Genomic DNA, 19,423 nt, shown 5'->3' with positions numbered 1-19,423 from the left:
AGGACATAATGTTGTGAGGGTATTAAGGTACTACAAAATAGGGAAGAAAAGTGAAGGATCGACAAAAAAGTCTAAAAATAGAAACATGCAAATACTGCTCATTTTTAAACATTCGTAAAATGCATTTGTGGCTGCCAGCTCCACAGAGTAAGCTATCCATTTCACTGTGTGTTCACAGGTGAAGCCAGGTGCTATGTGAGTGATCCTGGCTCTTTGGGCCAACATTGCACTTCTATCTCTATTCCCACAAAAGTAGAGGGAGTGGGTCGCGCTGTCCCTGCCTGTAGCCAAAACATTATTTCATCAGCAGGCTGGTTTACTCTGACGTGGGACAGAGCAGGATTTAGCTCTTGAGGTACCATCAATCTTTAGTAACTCCCAGTGTCTCTCCCCAAACCGGACAGAGATAGATGACTGTTCGATGCAGCCCTTTCCACTTGCCCCTCACCTTGGAAAAGTCCAAAGTACAAAGCAAAATCTTTCTCCTACTATACTTCATCATTCGCCTCATGGTCAGTATCATTTCTATCTGACAACACTGCTCCATATCGGCATCTTAAAATTATAATTGCACTTCCCATCTTTTAAGGGATGTCAAATGTATAGCTTATAGCAGAACTTCCCCCCAAAAACCTTCTTGTATATATGTATATATCTGTATAATCTATTTATTCTCTCTCTATCGCGAAAAATGCCAGGGCAGTATCTTAAACAGGTTTCAGTTTCCTTAAACAAGCTTTATTTTTATATCAGCCAAATCTGGGAAAACATTCATCACAATACTTGACTGGTTGCTGGTATAGGGCTGCTATTTTTTTGGCTCTATAAGTAAGACTTGCAAAAGGGTGGAATAACAAACCACAGTTAAATTTAGATGTTTTTAAATGTTACAATAAGGAAACTTTCTGGTGTCCCTCAAGGCTCCTCACCTAAATACATAGGCCTACCTATTCCTGACTACAGATGGCACTATTGCCTCAGCGTCTATGACACCTTGGTTGTGAGGAAACATTGTTTATCAGCAAATGTGCATACTGTTAGACTAGAACGATTCAGGTATACCTTACAATTCTACAATTATAAACATTTTAGTACCCATTTGTCAATTTGAGGTGAAAATCGTTACTTCATTCTGTAAAAGATAAAGCAAATGTCTTTATATTTCAATTGATCTGGCCCTTTATCCAACTGACCTTTAGTGAATTGTTCATTAATCTTCCTTTTTCTATTTCTTGCACCGCTATGTACAGTGGCACCCTCTTAGCCTTAGACCTTGAGAAAAACACTTGTCAGTTTTAGTGTCCCTGGCTTTCATTTGTTCCACCAGATTGTAGGGAAAATCAAATGCAGGCATATTCATTCACTACAGCCAGACAGTATTAAATTAAAGCTCAAACAGCTTTCCACACTAACAGCTTTGAAATGGGTGACCTCTGTCCATTTAATAGCAGTCCAAAGGCGGCCATAAACTCTGCACTGAAGATTAATAAATTAAAGGCTGAATGGATGTAACAGTCTTGCCGGCCTAGAAGTGGATTTGCAATCATTTGGATCAACGCAAGATCACGAAAAAGCATGGGTTGCCTTTTTGTCCGGTTTATGACATGCCCACATTCAATAATTTCTTTTTTTTTTTACTTGCAACACTTCAAAGATGGGAGAATGAGGTGTTCTTTTTCTGTCACTGCAAGTTGACTAGCTGTCAGCAGTTATTGAAGGGAGAATTTCCTAGATGAAATCATTCTGAAAATAGTTATTTTTTGTAAACCTTTTACCACCAACTTCACTATAATCAATATAACTTGCCAAAACGCAGTCAGCCTAGCAAATGTTTATTTTCAATTTGACCATCATCATACTCTTCATAAGACTTTTAATAGATGTGACAAAAAGTAGTAGCATTACAGATAATAAATGACCAAAAGTGTTAATAAATATCAATGAATGTATTAGTCCATTTTACTACTTAGTGCTGATGGATCTGAAAATCTATGGTGACACATTAAGAAAATACATGGAGTTGTACAAATAGGGTCCATAAACAAAATGTCTTTCATCGTCCATGTCGAATGCAACTAATCTTTAAAAAAAAAAGAAAAAAAACTGTTTTGAGAGACAGTTCTGGTCACATTGTGAGGCCAACTAAGCTGCCTGATCACTCCAAAGGGGATCGTGCGGAGGACGGAGGAGACATCTAGGACATGGTGATCTGCATGGACTCCAGCATCTCCTCCACAGCCTTCACAGAGCATTTGTTCTCCTTAGTCCCACGGCCGGCCATCTGCAGGAGGCAAGCAGAAAGCGATTATTAAAAACAATAAATAATTAGGTCACTAGTTCAGTATTAGATAAGCAAGATAAATATATCTTTGTCCCAGTTTGTAGTTTGCAAAGCCTAAAGAATCACTATTGGGATAGAATTGGCCAAGTGACACAAAAAAACCTTCTAATTTGAGCGTTTCATAAGTGCCATTTTGGTCCTCTGTATTTTAATGGGTGCTTCCAGACAGAACATGATTAGCCCAAACTCATTTCCACAGCCTCTAGTCTAGGAATATATAACACCCCTATTTTTAGCATTAACATATAAATTATTATTACTCGTGTATGAACAGCCAAGCTTGCAATTTTCGGCCCAATTACATTTCAAGACCCTTCCCTCAGAAACATCAATGATAGATGATCCTCTGTTGGACACAGAAGCAATGCAGGTGCAGAGTCATTAGCCTCTCCCCTCGGTGGCAGAATCAGAAATGCCACCTACTTAAGAGGGGGGGGGGGAGGTTCTCTTGGAGGGTTGAATGAGTTTTAAGTTTTCAGCCAATATGTTTGGGATGGCCCTTTGAATTTGTGCGTGTGTGAAATATACAGATTAAAGGAATGAAGAATGTTGCTCTAACATGGACCAGTTTGCACAAATATCTTAGGAAAGTTAGGAATGAATTTAGACCAAAACTAACATTTTCATTTAAACAGCTTCTTTCATTGTTTGTTATATAAAAAAAAGGAAATATTTTATGAATGACTGCATTTAAAGGGGCTAGATGCAAGTTCGTCATTTTACGCTCACTGCTGCCACCTCAGGCCTTATGCGTAACTGCAGCTTCTACATTAAGCTCATGCATGACGGCACTTCGGACCCGAATTAACACCTTTTTGAGTGACAGTGCAGGATTTTAGAGGCAGTTGTGGTGAACAGGTCTGGGCTCATTCTACACATTAGGACATGGCTGGAACATGTAGGGGGAGGAAAATACATAATTGTAACATTTTTAAACTCTGTATAGTCCCTTTAACATTTAACATACAGTTTCCATATATGTTGAGACTACAACTATTACCCTTACTATATTTTATTGAAACTGCTTCCATAAACAGGAACAAACTCAGCCTATACAGTATTTCCATGGTTTAAAGTTTTTCCTTTCTGTTGAGCCAACAGAGCGCGGTTGGCTAAGGTGTAGAATTGGCTAGCAATTTCAGAGTGACTCATTCTTTTAGATTTAGGGTGTGTGTGGTGTGGTAGCTATAATGATCAGTGCATTTCATTGCCTTCTGCCTAATGCGCCATTACCCCGGGCCCGGTAGTCAATTATCCCCTCAGCCTGAGGTGAGACCACCACATTAACTGTGCCCTGGTCTTCAAGAGAACAGCATAGGCAGCCCCACGTCTATTTCTAGCGTTTGATAATGGAGTGGTGACGCAGTGGGCCTGTGGTCCATGACAGTGGAGCTAATCACAGAATCTGTTTAGATGGTGAAGCCTGGAGGGCAGCTACATACTTTAATTCCACTGCATTAAAGTGCCTCAGCTCGAGCCTTCTTTATAACAGCACGGCTCGGCTTGTCAGCGTGTTCACCACCAGAAGCACGTAATTACATCTGAAAATGGCCTCGTCATTCATGACCTCTCGCTGACGTCTGCTCTATTTGCACTCACCTGCCTGACTTTTTCTCACACTAAAGTATGACAATCACCACGTACGACTTGTAATAAAAGTGGAAGACTGACACAAGAAAAGGCTTTTGAGGGACTATCAATCACAGGCCAACAGTAGCCTGGAGCTGTCACGCAATGCACTGCTCTTCCAAAGATCTGAGAAATCATTTAACTGGACAGGACTAAGAGGCAACCTTGTCATTTAACTTGTCTCACAGAGCAACCAGACAACAAATCACCCCCGCCCGCTACATTACCAACCAACTTTAACCAAACACGGACAAGTGGAGCGGTATGACACAGGTGACTTCATGGTCCTTGAGAGGCAGAGGAGTCTCGTTTAAGTCACCAGAAACCCACACAGAACTAACATTTACACAGTCTGCAAGGCTATGATGGTGGTCAAAGTCTATCAAGATATTATGTTTTACATCAAAATATAAATATCAAAAACTATACAACTCTAGAGGAATTACATCCTTGAGCCTTAGTGTCAACACAGACACTATTACCTAACATGGGATGAGCCATGTTTCCTCACCTCTTTAGTATTTGGGGCATTTAAACAAGAAAAGCAAAGGCTGACCAAGTTTGAGAAGCTTCAAATGCAATGATTTTCACACTTTTCTTTTTACTTCCATTAGACCTGTGATGTATATGATTAAATGTTGGCTCAGAGATATAAATCTTGTCCCCGGCTACGATCAAAAGCTTTTAGGACTTGACAGAGTTGATCAGTGTAACTGTGTGATCAAGTGTAACATCAGTCTTTTTTTCTTAATCTTTCAATACTGCACCCCCCACAGAAAAAAGCTGGCAACATCACCAAACAGACAGGCATGAAATCGATCGGAGTTTGGTGTTTTTTAGGAGCTCAGCGGGGAACCCACATGCAGAACACAAAACCACTTATTACATGTTTAAGAGCTGATGCCCAAAAAGGAAAACATGGGCTATGTGGCAGACATATTTCTTATGCATAAGCTTTACCCTCTTTATGGTAAATGGTCTCAACTTATATAGCGCTTTTCCACCTACATTAGGCACTCAAAGCCCTTTACAGCAAGGATCCACTCACCCATTCATACTCTCATTCATACATCAATGTACGCAGACACTGGGGGCAATGTGGGTGAAGTGTCTTGCCCAAAAACGACAGTGTTGCAGGAGGTGGGATTCGAACCCCCGACTTTCCACAGTCTGGAAAGTCGGTTGTCTCTTTGACAACCGGGTAAACCCCTCTAGTGATGCAATGTGACACATCTGTGTGTAAAACCTACTACTTGATATACCTATACAAGCACCAAAATTAGGGAAAATGACACATGCACACTTGCTTATATGGTTATAACAAAGGAAAAAGGTAAAAACTCACCTTATAAGCTCTATTTATTTGAGATGCAGCCCAACCCGCATACTTCACATTGTCTTTCTTCACTTTAGCACTGACTTTAGGGCTCGCAGCGATGTGACTTGCAGACTAGAAAATAAAAAATAAAAAAAATATTAACCCCTGGGGTGGTGAATGAATAATCACTCGCTTAATACAAATGATCTTAATAGTCTAAATTTTATGAATGTTCAACCACTCTTACCAAGCATCACTCCACCAGTGATTGTGGCGGAAAAAGATAGTAGAAAACAGACTTTGGGCCAACAACACAATGGTAATCATTTATAATGGGGGCAGGAAAAAAATAGCATTTTATTATCTCAAACGTAAACATAAATTGTCACTTAACACAGGCCTAATTTATCCAACACCATCGAGTCCCAGAGCTGAAAGGACCAAAACCAACTATGTATCATTGAAATAATTACCAGAAAAACCAAAGTGAGGAAAGTGCTGCTTGATTCACGGCATCTGCCTACCCAAACAGCTCCACTCTGAACCACAAATCCCATGTCTTTCCCATGTTCTTGCCATCTTCTCCACGCTGCAAACCCCAGCGGGCCGACACATACTGCACTTCAAAGACACAGTACTCCTGTGCTGAAATCTTAACTACACACTAGTCAACCTGAACTTGTTTTTTTTCCCCCAGAGTAAGTCTCTAGGTTCTCTATTTGTTGCACATTCTTTTCCTAACCTCAATTGCCATGATGTCACCCAAAACAGGCTATCCCCAAATGAAGGCATTTACTATTATGGATGGAAATCCCCACGTAAGTGTTTTGACAAACTAGCCACCAAACCAAATGTGGTCAGTGCAACCGGGTCCATGGATGAGTTGGTGCAAATCAGAGAAAGTTTCCCGTCCGTTGGCTGATTCCCTCACACCTGTCGTAACATGGACCACTGAGATTAATTTATCTGCAAAACGTGCAATGACTGATAAAGCATAAAGTCCCACCTGAAGTATTTGCTAAAAACCTGAGTGTCAGTGGATGACTTGTCAGGATATGGCACAGGGTCTGGTCTGTCTCCAAACTGACTTGAAAGTTAACAGAGGCAAATGTCCATTTGATTGAAACCTGCTCTGTCACTGCTCGCTACCCACAAGTGAATGGTTTCGAAAAGTAGTGCTATGTGCTACAATGAGGTGTTTGGACTACCTGAAGAATCCCAGGACAGCCCAGAGAAAACACTGGGGTTCTCTGTCATAGACCTGCTTCCACTCTGCGCCTTTATACCACGCACCGGTTAGTTTGTGTTCTTATGTCAGGTCTCACTTACATATGATGCATTGGTGCTAGCAGACAACATCCTGTTCAAACAAATATGTAGATTAAAGGCCTGTTCGTCAAAGGGCATGGCTAAACTAGCACTTGGATTATTTGGATGAATTGCTGATGACAAAATGCTTGCAGCAGTTGTACTTCACTGTGTCCAGCCCTTTTAGTCCAGGGTTGCTTTATTTGTATAAGAAGGGCGCACATAAAAAGGTCTCACCAAAGAGGTATTATTACTAAAATAAAGCACTCCAGAGGGGCAGACTTTCCAATGCTGGAGTTCACCGCCTGAGTCAGCAGTGTGTTGACCTGTCTGAGAGCCCCTCCATATTCCCCCCAAAACACACCCACATACACACATGCTCAACCTTGACAAACCACAGGGTTACAAAAATGGTTTAACTATTTTCCTCTTTCTTTAGTGAATCAATGCTTACCATGTACAGACCAAACAATGCCCTCATATTACGGTTGTTGAGCCTGAGTGCCTGGGCAAAATATTTTCGGGATAGTTCCAGGTTTTCAAGACCTCCCTGAGTGTACTTCACCTGAGTCAAAGAAAATAAATATAATTAAGGCTACCACCAGAGGTGTGACAGCAATGGCATAAAAATAGGCAGTGTAAGACAAACAAGTGTAATTCTACCATGATGGCAGTCTTACTGTATTGGTAGCAGTTGTCTGATAGTATTTTTGGTGAAAACCTACCTCGGCATACTGTTCACAGTACAGGTGATTGTGAGGATTGGTCATCATGAGCTCTTCCAGACAAAATGCAGCTTTGCCATAGCTGTGAAAATTATAAAGTAAAATGTTAGCGCAAAATATTTCAAGAAATAATGCTAGTATAAACTACAACTGACATTCCCTTTTAATCAAGAAAATAAATACGGATGTGAGGATCAGTCTCGTCTGTCCAGTTGTTTTTACAAACTCGAATGTGTAGTTAACTACCTTCCTGAGGTCAGTGCTGCAGTCAGACCTGGCACTCAGTGCCTATACTCAGATGAGATCACTTCTCAGCAGCAGACTGCTGAGCTGTTGACCTCACACTAATCTTCTGCCACTCTACTTCTAATACAGTTTCCCCTTGTCTCTACCAGACCAAGACATGCAAAGTTGCAGAATAAACTGAAGAAATTGTAACCATACCCAATAATAACATAATAAAATAATGTACATGTTCAGCCATCCTCTTGTCTTCCTGAGTAAGTCCAGTTGTTTATTTGTTTACATTTTTACATTAATAATGACAGAGACTGGTCTCTATGAGCATTTCTGCAGAATTATTTAATCAGAGTGAAATTTTCTCTGCTAGCTCATCTTATAGAATTCAAATATGACTACGAAGAGACTACACTATTGTATCCACTTAAAATTATTCATAAAACAAATACAAATATTCACAGCATCAGAGGAAAATTAAGGTGGGGACAGAAAGAAAGAAATAAACAGGGGGAGGGGCTGAGTAGTGGGAGATCAGAGGGCTTGGAGGGTTGAGGCTGCTTACAATTACCACTTCCTCCAAGTAAAGACTTTCAGATGTGCTGGTGCAATGACCCAGGCTGCACAGAGCCGGCTACATCAGCTCCGTATCAGAGCCAAGAGTTAAACTCTACCCCACTCTGTGCAGCTCCCTCTCTGGATCCAGAACACTGCCCTGGATAAGGGAGGATTGCTTTTACTAAAAATATATATTTTTTTTTGTTTGTTTGTCTTAACCGTGCAAAAGAAAATATGACATGCCAGTGACAAAATATTGTTTTAAAAAATATTGAGGTTTACCCTGTGGATGCCCAGTCCACTCTTACGGGCTGGGTCGAAGGGAAGCCAAAAGTAGATTCCAGCAGAGATCTCTTGAATAAACATCACTAGTGTGGGGACAGTTTTAACAGCGTCAACTTCGAGCCACTTAATTACATCTTTAATGTGTCACTACTGCTGCCTGCTGCACTGCTTACCATGGGAGCACTTATTTATTTTTAGCCCTCAGGGTGTTGCACAGTGAGGGAGGAAAGTTTATTTCTTTTCCTTGCTTGTCAGTCAGCCTGTGTTTGCTCAAGCCGGAGGAAAGAAAAGTGCCACCACCTTCTCTTGGGAATTTCACAGCAAGAGCCTCTATCCTTGTGGAAAAGAGAGCTGATAATGTTGGGCTATCCGGAAGAGGAGGAGGGGAAACATGGACTTTGTATCCCAAAATAAAGAAAACAAAGAAAAGAAATTGACACGCCTGCAGATAAGGGGCTGTGGGAGTGAATGGTGTGATATTGGAAGTGCTGGGATAAGCTGTGAGATAATCCGCTCACCCCTGGAGTTCCGTTGGCTACTACAGCAATAAAACCCTTCAGACAATAGCACAAAATATCCAATAAGTAACCAGGACACATTCCTGCTGCAGCTCTGTACATCCCAGAGCAACTGAGCAACCTGGAGGCGGGTGTCCTCACACACACACAGGCACACAGTAAAATCATAGTACAGCCACCAACAACGCTTCACTAACTTCTAAGCTTCAGACAATTTAGGAGGGATAAAAGGTGACAAACCTATTCTTAAACAAAGCTGTCTGGCAATAATGCTCCTTGGCAACTAAGATATCAGTGGGAGGCCAGGGGTTTTCTGCTCTCATATGCGGGAGAGGAAGCTTAAGACAACAATCCTATTAAACAACTCTTCTGCGACAACATGCGCAAGGCTCCATTCAGACCTCTCGCTGAGTTTGGCATCTCACCCCCTTCACTCTTGCCATCCTTTAGAAATCAAGCCATTAGTCTGAGGATGTGAACCCTGCTTTTGCTGAAAGACCTGCGACAGGTCATTCTATTGGGAAAGCTCGAGAAAAACATCGAACAGCCAAGCGGGATCCCAGAGTTAACGATTTTCAGAGAGCCTATATAAACTCACTCATGTTCGTTGATGTAGAGCTCTGACAATTCATGCCATGCTTCTTGGTCTCCAACAAATCTGCAACAACAACAACAAAATGGTTAACTTGATGCTCTGCAATAAAGATAGCATATTGGCTTCACTCAGCACTCACTGCTCCAGATACTCATTGAGCTCCCTGATGGCTTCAGCGGATTTCCCCTGAGCCTTTAGAATGGAGATCTTGCGTTTTCTTGCAGCCTTTAAATAAAAAAACAAAATAGAAAATACAAGTTTTGATTTACATGCTCAAACCTTGACACTTGAGCTGCAAATGAATGAAATATAATGCGTGGTTAGAGGTGATGTCCAAGGATGAGATGGACACACATTAGGAGTGAGTCAGTTTCAAAAGACAAAACGGCTTCAGAAAAAGTGGTGAGTCATCTCTAACCTAACATGCAGGGATGTTTGGCACAGTCCAGTTCCCCCAAATGTCTGTCTTTTTGCTCGCAAGACAGGCATCTGAGAGCACCAGCCGATTTTTCAGGAGTTGTAAATAACTTGCTTCTTTTCTGTTTGATGTTGAAGTGACCTTATGGTGGATTAGATGGTCATCAATCTGAATTAGAAGAAGGCATTACTGCTGCTCCAACTTTTCCAAGAGCCTCGCCCACCTCAACACCCACCTCCTCTTTACGGTAGTTGAGTGAAAATCTTAACAGGAGGCTTAACTTCCATTAGAAGTGCACTGCCACAGTCCGTTTAATTTATGAACTGGCACTTGATTGAGTGAGGCTTCCTCTCGTTCTCTCATGACCAAAGACACTGGGGGCTGTGCATGACTCATGTCTACAGGGTTGTAAATCTGCAGCTCCTCTAATGCCGCCATCACCAGAAATCTATGCATCCATCAAGTTCAAAGAGGGACCCACAGCACTTGCCCAAGCCAAGTTTGAAGAAGCACTGTGGCTAAACACTGTACAAAGCAGACTGTTAAATTATCACGATATTAAAGTTAAATGTCATGATAACCACTTTGGTCCCAGAAACATATGGAAATTGTTGAATCATAAAATCACAAGCCACTTTATAAAGCAAAAACTAAGGGTGCACTCACACTTGTCCACCCAAATTGTGCGGCGCTCAGGCTTGATAACGAGGGGCCAGTTTCCCCCAAATGAACCGCACTCACACTTGCACAAACGTACTGAGCTTCACGTCATCGTGAAGCGGGATTTATTTACACATCGAGCCAACGCTACCCCGGTATTTCATGTAATAGTCTCGAACATTTATTGATCACTATCTTATACTTTGTTGGTTACAAAATGCTATAATTATCTAAAACGTCTCCCTTAGCTATTCTTCCTGATTCAACAAGAGCACTCCCCAAAATCCCACAAGCTGCGCTCTTGTCAAGAAAAAAAAGAAAAAAAAGAGTTAAACTTGTCTTTCAGTACTCGCCGATGGGGATAAGCTTTGAAAGAGATTACAAGGTAAATAAAAGCCTTTCCTGGTTACATAGGCCCACGAGACGCTCGGGAAAAACGGGAGGAGCATCGCATGAGCTTTAGCCGCGGCACTAGTAGTAGTTACCCAGGAAGATTAAAAGATTACTTAAATATGTGCAAGTGGATCAAACTACAGGTAGGGGAAAATGATACAGGAGGCTTCACACTACCACCGCAGCATTCATTCATATAAAGCTTTTTGTCACTTTTTACTGTGAAAAATGCATCCGCTCACATGACAGTATTTGTGTGTGCGTATATGCAAGAGCATGCTCTGACCCACATTCTCCAAATGGGCCAAAGTCTGGAAGCTGGGCACGGTTTGGTGGTACTTTGCTCATACTACAGAATAAACCACTCTTTATGGGCTTGGTTCAGATGGACGGAAGTGTGAGTGCACCCAAAGAAAAAACAAGGTTGATTAAACTGATGATACAGAGAACCAGACTGTGGCAGATCTTAACAGCAACAACTCATTGACATCACCTCTGGCTGCATGCTTTAAATACTTTAAATAAGAGTCATAATAGATTTCATTTTGGCTTTTTTGCACATTTGCAAAGACAGTATTACATATATATGTGTGTATTTGTGTTGTGTCAGTGTGTAATTATTGTAACTCCTAAAATAAACCTTGTATGCACATTTTGGGTTTTGAACCAAATACAAGGCAGAAAAATTTAAATACACAGAAGGATTTTGCCAGATTATTGCAGTAAGTATTGGATAATACAGTAAGCCAAGAAAAGGCTAAGTTTGAAACATTTTTGGACACTGACATGGCAAAAAATAAATAAAAAAATCCTTGAACAATTTTTGTTGATTCAACAATTTTGGTTAATGGGTACCACATCTGTTCCATAGCCTATAATTACAACAGCTCAGTATCCAATATCTGCTTCACATGCTGGGATCTCTTGAAAGTCTTGCTTGTGGTCGCCAGTTTTCCGCCATTTATCTGGGCTATACAGATTCTTAAAACTGCGTCGAAGAACAGGAAGAAAAGAGATAGGCTTCACTCATCTCTCCACCCTGCATCTCTTGCACTTTCAGGAAAGATTTGTGGGAAAAGGACTTAAGGTTATGACTACGCACACTGAGGATCTTTGTCTTTTTGGTTCCATTCTCCACCCTATTTTTGAGTGACAGCTTATGCTCCACAGCGAGACAAGGTCCAGTGTTACGAGGAAACTAACCCCATTGCATGATACTGTACATCTGCTGTGGTGAAACAAATGTAAACCCAATTTTGTGAAGCACTTTGGTCAACTGAAGTTGTTTTTCATTGTGCTATACAAATAAAGTTGAATTGAATTGAATGTGTAAGCAAGTGCTAGAAAATTAGCTGGCTGTAGTAGAGGGCTGAAGGCAGTAGTAGGGCTGGGCAAAACAAATCGATCAAGTTGGTAAGTCAAACTGATTCATATTTCAATTTTTTTTTTTAAGTTTTTGTTTTGTATTTATATAATTTGGATCATTCGATACATTAGGACATTGCTGGAACATGTAGGGGGAGTAAAATACTTAATGTTTACATTTTTAAACTCCATATAGTCCCTTTAACTAAAACCAATAAATATATATCTTTAAAATATATTTAGTCAGCAGTTATTTTATATGGGGTAAAAATAAATTGTGGGAATTGGCCACTTCTGTTACACTACAGTTAAATCTTTTTTCCGATTGCGGCACTTTAACAACACTTTGTTTGCGATACCGATACCTGAACAAGACTTTTTTGATACTATGCTAAAATATTTGTCATCTGACATAAAACTGAAATTATTTTTATACCAGTAGTACATAAATACCCCTCCTGAAATCTTACTGGTATCGTTTAATGGTACCCAGCCCAAGGGATAACCAAAATAAGTAATGAGATGGTACACTTTTGGAAACAACAGCCATTTCTTTATGTTTCAGATTGATGGTGAAGAAGTGTTGCTGCAGCACAAACCTGCCTCTGAAAGCCATTTCATCAAGATGAAACCTAAATTTTGAAGATCAAGATATCAAGAGGCAGGACTTGATGAAAACCTATAATAAATATGAGTAGCTTATAGAAGATGGGCAAGGAGTTCAGTACTCACAGAATAAGGTACAAAGATTTGCAATAATAGATCATTAGTTTTAATGCTGCCCTCAGCAATGTCTTTTTGAATTTATTTTGTCAGTAGTGAACCCTGATCTGCTACCTCCTCCCCTGGCTTTTCCCCGTCACCCATGCCCCCTCATTCCCCTCCCCCACTATAGACCACCACCGCTGCTCTGATTGCATTGAATGATACAGAAAGCTCATTAATCTTGTGTGAAACACACATTTATCAGTATAAATAAGATATTATTTCATTTGCTTAATTGCAACTTTCATGCAAGTCTCTCTATTTTTTATATATTTGTTTTGGCATTTCGAACACAATACTATAATTTAGAACCAAGTTTACAGTACAGAGTGCAGAGATTTTTTTCCTGCAACGCCTCACTGGTGCCTGCCTTCCTCAAAAGGAGGAAAAAGAGCCGACTGCTCCTTGTTGGTATTGGATTATTAAACAAAACGACATGGACATGAGGATTTGCATCTGACCGAGCAGGTTGGTCAGATGTTTATCATTTCACGATATTTTGTAAACTTCTGTCATAATGCTAAACTCTGACGGTGTCAGTCGCTAAATGTCGCTGCTTCAAACATTTGCGATCTCTACACGCCTTTGTCTTTATATGGTGCGGGGGCAGGTGAGGGTCCTGTGAGGCAGGGGAGGTGCATCGGTCTGCTTTTGCGATACAAAGTTCGCTCACTGTTTGCGAAGGTGACGCATCTAGCGATGCAAAGTGGGAATGCAACAATTCCGGCCAGGCAAAATGGAGTAGCTGAGAGAAGTTTTAACCTTTGTACAGTATATACCCAAACAAAGTGGTAAACTCGCTAATTGATGTGGCTGAGGCCAAGGGAGCCAGTGAAGTTAAACTTTACCAACAGAAGGAAATGTATACTTCATAACAACACTCAACTGCACTCAGCAGTAGTATCTGGTTTTCTTACGGTATTTGTGGGATCCTCTTGAAGGATGGCATCATAGTGCTTGTTGGCTTCCTCATACCTTAAAATAAAGAAAAGAATGACATGTTTCTACTTTAGTCTCTTAAAATTCAATAGTGAAAGAACCTAAATGTGCCGGTGGTCATAATCAGGTTTCAGCATTAAATTGGGACTAACCAAATATCAGTATTGAAGTTTAGCAAGCAAGACAGCTGTACAGTTTAAATTTTGAATTGGCAAAAAAAAACAAGTATACCATTTTGACTGGAACTGATTTGAACAAAAAGCGTGTCATTCAATCCTCTGCCTTTCTCTCAAACAGTTTACCTAAACCCACGTGATTTTGTTTATAGAGAAAATGTATGAGCTGTAAAAACACAAATCTGGGAATAGAAGCATCTGTGTGTTTAAAGTGATGCAGTTTAAGTTGCATGATTGAAATGCAGTCAAGTCAATTATAGTGTGCATCAAACAGAAGCAACTGTTTCCCATTTAACACTGAGCAGCATTTCCAGAGCTGCTTCTTCCCTCACATTCACTTTATCACTCAGCCACACTTTGGGAGATTTCAGATGGCACTAGCCAACGCCTCCCGCACCACTTTGATTCACGATACATCTTTACGAATCAAGTGAGTGCTCCGTTTGAAGCCGTCTCATTCAAGTGCCTGTGGCCAATTAAAAACTGTCTCCTCACTTGTTAAATCTGACAGAACCCAAATTATTTCAATCAGCAAATAAATCTTTGATAGAACTGATAAACCAGAAATGTTGACTGGAGTGGAGAATGTGTGAAAGTATAAACTTAAACATTTATTCCATCAAGACTTTATAATGGGTTTTAGAAGACATTTGAGTAAGGCACAAACAGAAGCCAAAGAGAAGTCTGTGGTTACATACCAATTTGTGAGCACTACTAAACAGGAAAACGCATGAGAAAAGTGTGTGTAAAAACAGTAGCAGCAACAAAGGAAACAACATTGTAACTTAAACCAGAGAAGACTGAGGGACCCCCAGAATAACACTGGTTTAGACCACTTCCTTCCCGGGAATCCCAAGCTTGGGCTGCTGAGCCACAGAACGTTTTGTCACAAAACCTTTCCTCGTTGCCCTCCTCCTTCTCTGTGATCCAACATAAACACAGCCAACACACACACATACACACACACACCAGTGGCCCATTAAGCTGCGTTTTCTAACAGTTTTCTAATCCAAGCTTTTCCAGAAGTATTTCTTGTGAATTAAGCTTCTAGCACGCAGTGCTTACCTTTCTAAAGCCTCCAGTCTCATGCCAGTTAATCGCTTCACTCTGTGGCTATCAGGAAACTGCTTCCTCAGTTCCTGAAGACAGGTCTGGAAGGCAAAGGAGAATCACCAATTACTGCTAACTATAAATTGTGCTAAATAGTTAGGAAAATCAATGGTCATTTATCAGAATAATGAACCCAACCAACGTTTTGAGCATGTTATTCCTCATAATGATTTTGCATATTTGTTACTGATCAATATATAAAAACAAACCCATCGTTAAGCATAAAAGCATATTAAAGGTAGGAGATGGCTGTGATGAAAATCTTACCAATGCCAAGTCATCCCGTCTGCAGTCCAGTGCAGCAATCATTACCTGCTCATAAATAATCCAAACTGGGAAGAGAACGCATTGTTAACATGATCCTTCTAGCAGTAAAATGTATCAGCAGCCATAAAAATCTATTGAAGAATGTTTAACAAAATAATTTTACTTCAGCACAGACTTTTCATGAATGACTGGGCAAAAGACAAGAATATACATTGCAAGCATCAAATCGTAATGAGCCACATTTAGTATCCAAAAAATTGAGTGTAGCATGAGCGAGCGTGATTGTGTAATTGAAAATATAACCATAGCAAGTCATGTCACGTACAAGAAGAAAGGCAATGCTTTGGCAATAATGAACAGGAACAAAACAACATTTAAATCTCTCTAGTTAATTTGTAAGTTATTTACAGTGCATCCAACATTTAGTCATGTTACAGCCTCATTCCAAAATTGATTAAATTATTATTTTTTTCTCATCAATCTACATACAATGCCCCATAATGACAAAGTGAAAAAAGCTTTTTAGAATGTTTTGCAAAGGTATTAAAAATAAAACTATTTGCATGTACATAAGTATTCACAACCTTTGCTATGAAAACTCAGATCTGAGCTCTGGTGCATCCTTTTTCCACTGATCGTCCTTGAGATGTTTGTCAAACTTGTCCCCCTGTGCTAAATGAAATGGATTGGACTAGATTTGGAAAGACACACATCTCTCTATAAGCCACAGCTGACCGTGGATGTCAGAGCAGACGCCAAGCTCTAAAGTCAAAGGAATTGTCTGTAAACCTCTGAGACAGGTTTGTATCGAAGCACAGATCTGGGAAAGGGAACAGAAAAATAACTGGAGCATTGAAAGTCCCGAAGAGCACAGTGACATCATCATTTCTAAATGGAAGAAGTTCAGAACAACCAGGACTCTTCCTAGAGCTGGCCGCCCTCTTGCCTGTCTGTAAGGTTCTACCATTTCATCAGAATAATAAGGTTCTCCTCCCTGACAAAGGCTTTTCTCTCCGCTGATTGCTGTGTGTGGATGGGCAGCCAGCTCTAGGAAGAGTACTGGTGATTTTTAACTTCTTCCATTACAAATAGTGGCGGCCACTGGGCTCTTCGGGACCGTCAATGCTGCAACTGTTATTATTATTTTCTGTGCCCTTCCCCAGATCTGTGCCTCAATACAAACTTGTCACAGACACACAGACACTTTCAGCTGTAGGACCTTATAGAGGAGGTGCGTCTTTCCATTTAAAGTCCAATCCATTTAATTTAGCACAGGTGGACTCCAGTCAAGTTTCAATCTCAAGGACAATCAATGGAAAAAGGATGCATCCGAGCTCAGTTTAGAGTGTCACGGCAAAGGGTATGAATACTTCATGTATATGACTTGTATTTTTAACTTTCTAAAAAAATAATACAAATTTTGTCATTATGGAGTATTTTGTCTAGATTGATGTGAAATCGTATTCATATTGGAATGAGGCTGTAACAACAACAAAATGTAGGAAAAGTGTAGGGGTTTCCATATGCACTGTAGTTAGTTAGTTACTTAGTTAGTTAGTTATGGTGCTTTGTTGTCATTATACAACAACTGTATAACAAAATGTGTCCTCTGCATTTGAACGATCCACAAATGCAATTAATATTAATTAATAAGGAAAATAAACCCTAACCACAATCATCCAAAAACAACACATTTGAAGGGGTTTCTCTTATCATAAACCATTTTGTGTTTCATTCGGGCCAAATAAGGGCTGATTTCTAAACCAAACTACACTGTAACAGTGCTCTGTTTTGATTGTGTGTACTATGTTTTGTTAAGTCTCAAAGAAATACGTGATTTAAAGACGGAAGCTTAGTGGTAATGGCTTGCAAAGACACTAAATAACACAAGTGCTTACCATCATCTCCGAGTTTAGAAGCGTGTTCGCAGATCAGTTCTTCTCCAACATCCACAATTTGTTCACTATTTCTGTAGTTGTCTTCTCTCCATTTCCGCAGCTTGTCTCTCATTTCTATAAGCATAATAAAAGCAATGTACAGGGAAAGGTAACTACGAGCAATGGGATGATTTCGCAAGCAATGGGTTTGATGCTGTGTCAAAGGACTTTGAAGTTATAACAAAAAAGTAGCCATCCTTCTCAAGCACAAACAGCCACACAAACGTGACAATCAGAGAAATTCCTCTCTCATTTCATCCAGATGCCACTACAATGTCAAAGGGCCTCTTTTAACCGTATAAACTTCTACGCTATTAGCCGAGCTTGCTAGTTTTTGCTAACAGAGATGCATTGATCCCGTAAAGGTGTCCTGTTTAAAAATCGGCAATTCTTACTGGTGACGTTCTTGAAAGGAGACAGATAACATTATCTAAATAGATACGAATATTTTGTGTTTGACTTACCTTCCCACCCTACATCGTACATTTCTGAAACAGACGCCATCTTTCCCCTTTTGACAACAGACAGCGTACTTACGTCATGTTGCTGCAGGAGAAGACGTCGGCGAGCAGCCGTACTAGTGCGTTTGTGCGCGTGCGTGTACATGTGTTTGTTTTTTGTCTTGTTTGCATAAAACTGAAATGATCAAATCTCTTTATGAATTTCTCAAAATAAGAGAGATAAGATAGATGTTACATCAGCTCTCAGAGGTGCAAATAGACAGGAACAGGGAACATGTGCAATCAAGTAATAGTAACTATATATACACACACACAACACATACACACACATAATATAATATATACATTATATACACACACATATATATATATATATATATATGTATATATATATATATATATATATATATATATATATATATATATATATATATATATATATATATATATATATATATATATATATATATATCTCTGTCTGTCTCTGTCTCTCACTCACTCACTCACTCACTCGCTCTCTCTCTCTCACTCACTCACTCGTTGGTCAAAAATATTTAGATGATTCACATTTTTTATTGAACAGCTAGAGTGCATTGGATCTTGTTTGTTCTTGAAGTATAGGGGGTGTTTTTGATAAGAGCATTACATTAAAATAATCTTATGGAATGAGGGTTTCGATGCACCGAAAACCTGTTACCATGACCATTAAACAATAGGTGTGATTCTGGGGATCTTATTCAAATGTTTTTTTTTATTGTTGTAGCATCCTTGAAATGTATTTTTCAAGGATGCTATTTAATTTGAAAAGCTAATGGGTGTTGAACACCATCTCAAAAATTAAAATGGTAGTCAACTGATGCTCACTATATGACTCTAGCACACAAAGTCTATAAGAAACTTATTTCTGTACCTCCAGCTATTGCAAGAGTATAGGGATGGTTGAGATTTGGGTCTGCACACCATCCTGCTCATTTAGCTTTTGGCAGCACTGGCAAGAACAAAATTGAATAACGGTCAGTGCAACACCTTTACATGTTGATAATATTAACATGATTGGTTACGGAGCCTTTTATTTATTTAGATACTTTAGACACAAATTCACACACAGAAAATAGTTTGATGCCCCAGCAGGAAAGTGTTATGCATTTTCTCCATTCATCTTTAACTAACATGCAACAAGTTTTCCTTGCCTCCTTGTTTTCTTTTAATCATGTCAGCGGTTACATTGCCAGGCATCCACTTGGGACACACAATAGTAATTATCAGGAAAAAAATGTTGGTTCAGAAGAAAGACGATATTGAAATACCATCCACCGTGAAGTCGAAGCCTGTAACTAAACTGCTGAATCTACGGTTATCACATTTCAATTCTCTTTTCAAGAACTAATACACTTGACCGCAAATTTGGAGATAGCACC

The 19,423-nt window shown here is 39.8% G+C and overlaps 1 protein-coding gene across 1 annotated transcript; it reads right to left on the bottom strand.

The window, feature by feature from the left end:
• Window positions 1-1,927: 1,927 nt before the first annotated feature.
• emc2 (ER membrane protein complex subunit 2) lies at window positions 1,928-18,075 on the bottom strand. The gene is made up of 11 exons (XM_079560973.1): window positions 18,009-18,075; window positions 17,506-17,619; window positions 15,608-15,672; window positions 15,296-15,381; window positions 14,033-14,090; window positions 9,654-9,739; window positions 9,518-9,577; window positions 7,322-7,403; window positions 7,051-7,161; window positions 5,316-5,420; window positions 1,928-2,281 (listed from the first exon to the last, which is right to left on the bottom strand). The coding sequence occupies exons 1-11, from the start codon at window positions 18,046-18,048 to the stop codon at window positions 2,195-2,197; spliced, it is 894 nt and encodes a 297-aa protein (XP_079417099.1). The 5' UTR covers window positions 18,049-18,075; the 3' UTR covers window positions 1,928-2,194.
• Window positions 18,076-19,423: the final 1,348 nt, after the last annotated feature.

Source organism: Gobius niger (genome assembly GCF_951799975.1).
Source record: "Gobius niger genome assembly, chromosome: 8".
Taxonomy (NCBI): Eukaryota; Metazoa; Chordata; class Actinopteri; order Gobiiformes; family Gobiidae; genus Gobius; species Gobius niger.
Note: the sequence above shows the minus strand (reverse complement) of the source record. Positions and strands in the feature narration are given on the sequence as shown.

Excerpts from the sequence above, each read along its gene's own strand:
- emc2 (XM_079560973.1), bottom strand. The coding sequence starts at position 18,048 with ATGGCGTCTGTTTCAGAAATGTACGATGTAGGGTGGGAAG. Across the intron at positions 14,091-15,295 it reads AGACTGGAGGCTTTAGAAAG|GTATGAGGAAGCCAACAAGC; the intron begins GTAAGCACTGCG and ends CTTTATTTTAAG. Across the intron at positions 7,162-7,321 it reads ACTGTGAACAGTATGCCGAG|GTGAAGTACACTCAGGGAGG; the intron begins GTAGGTTTTCAC and ends TCTTTGACTCAG.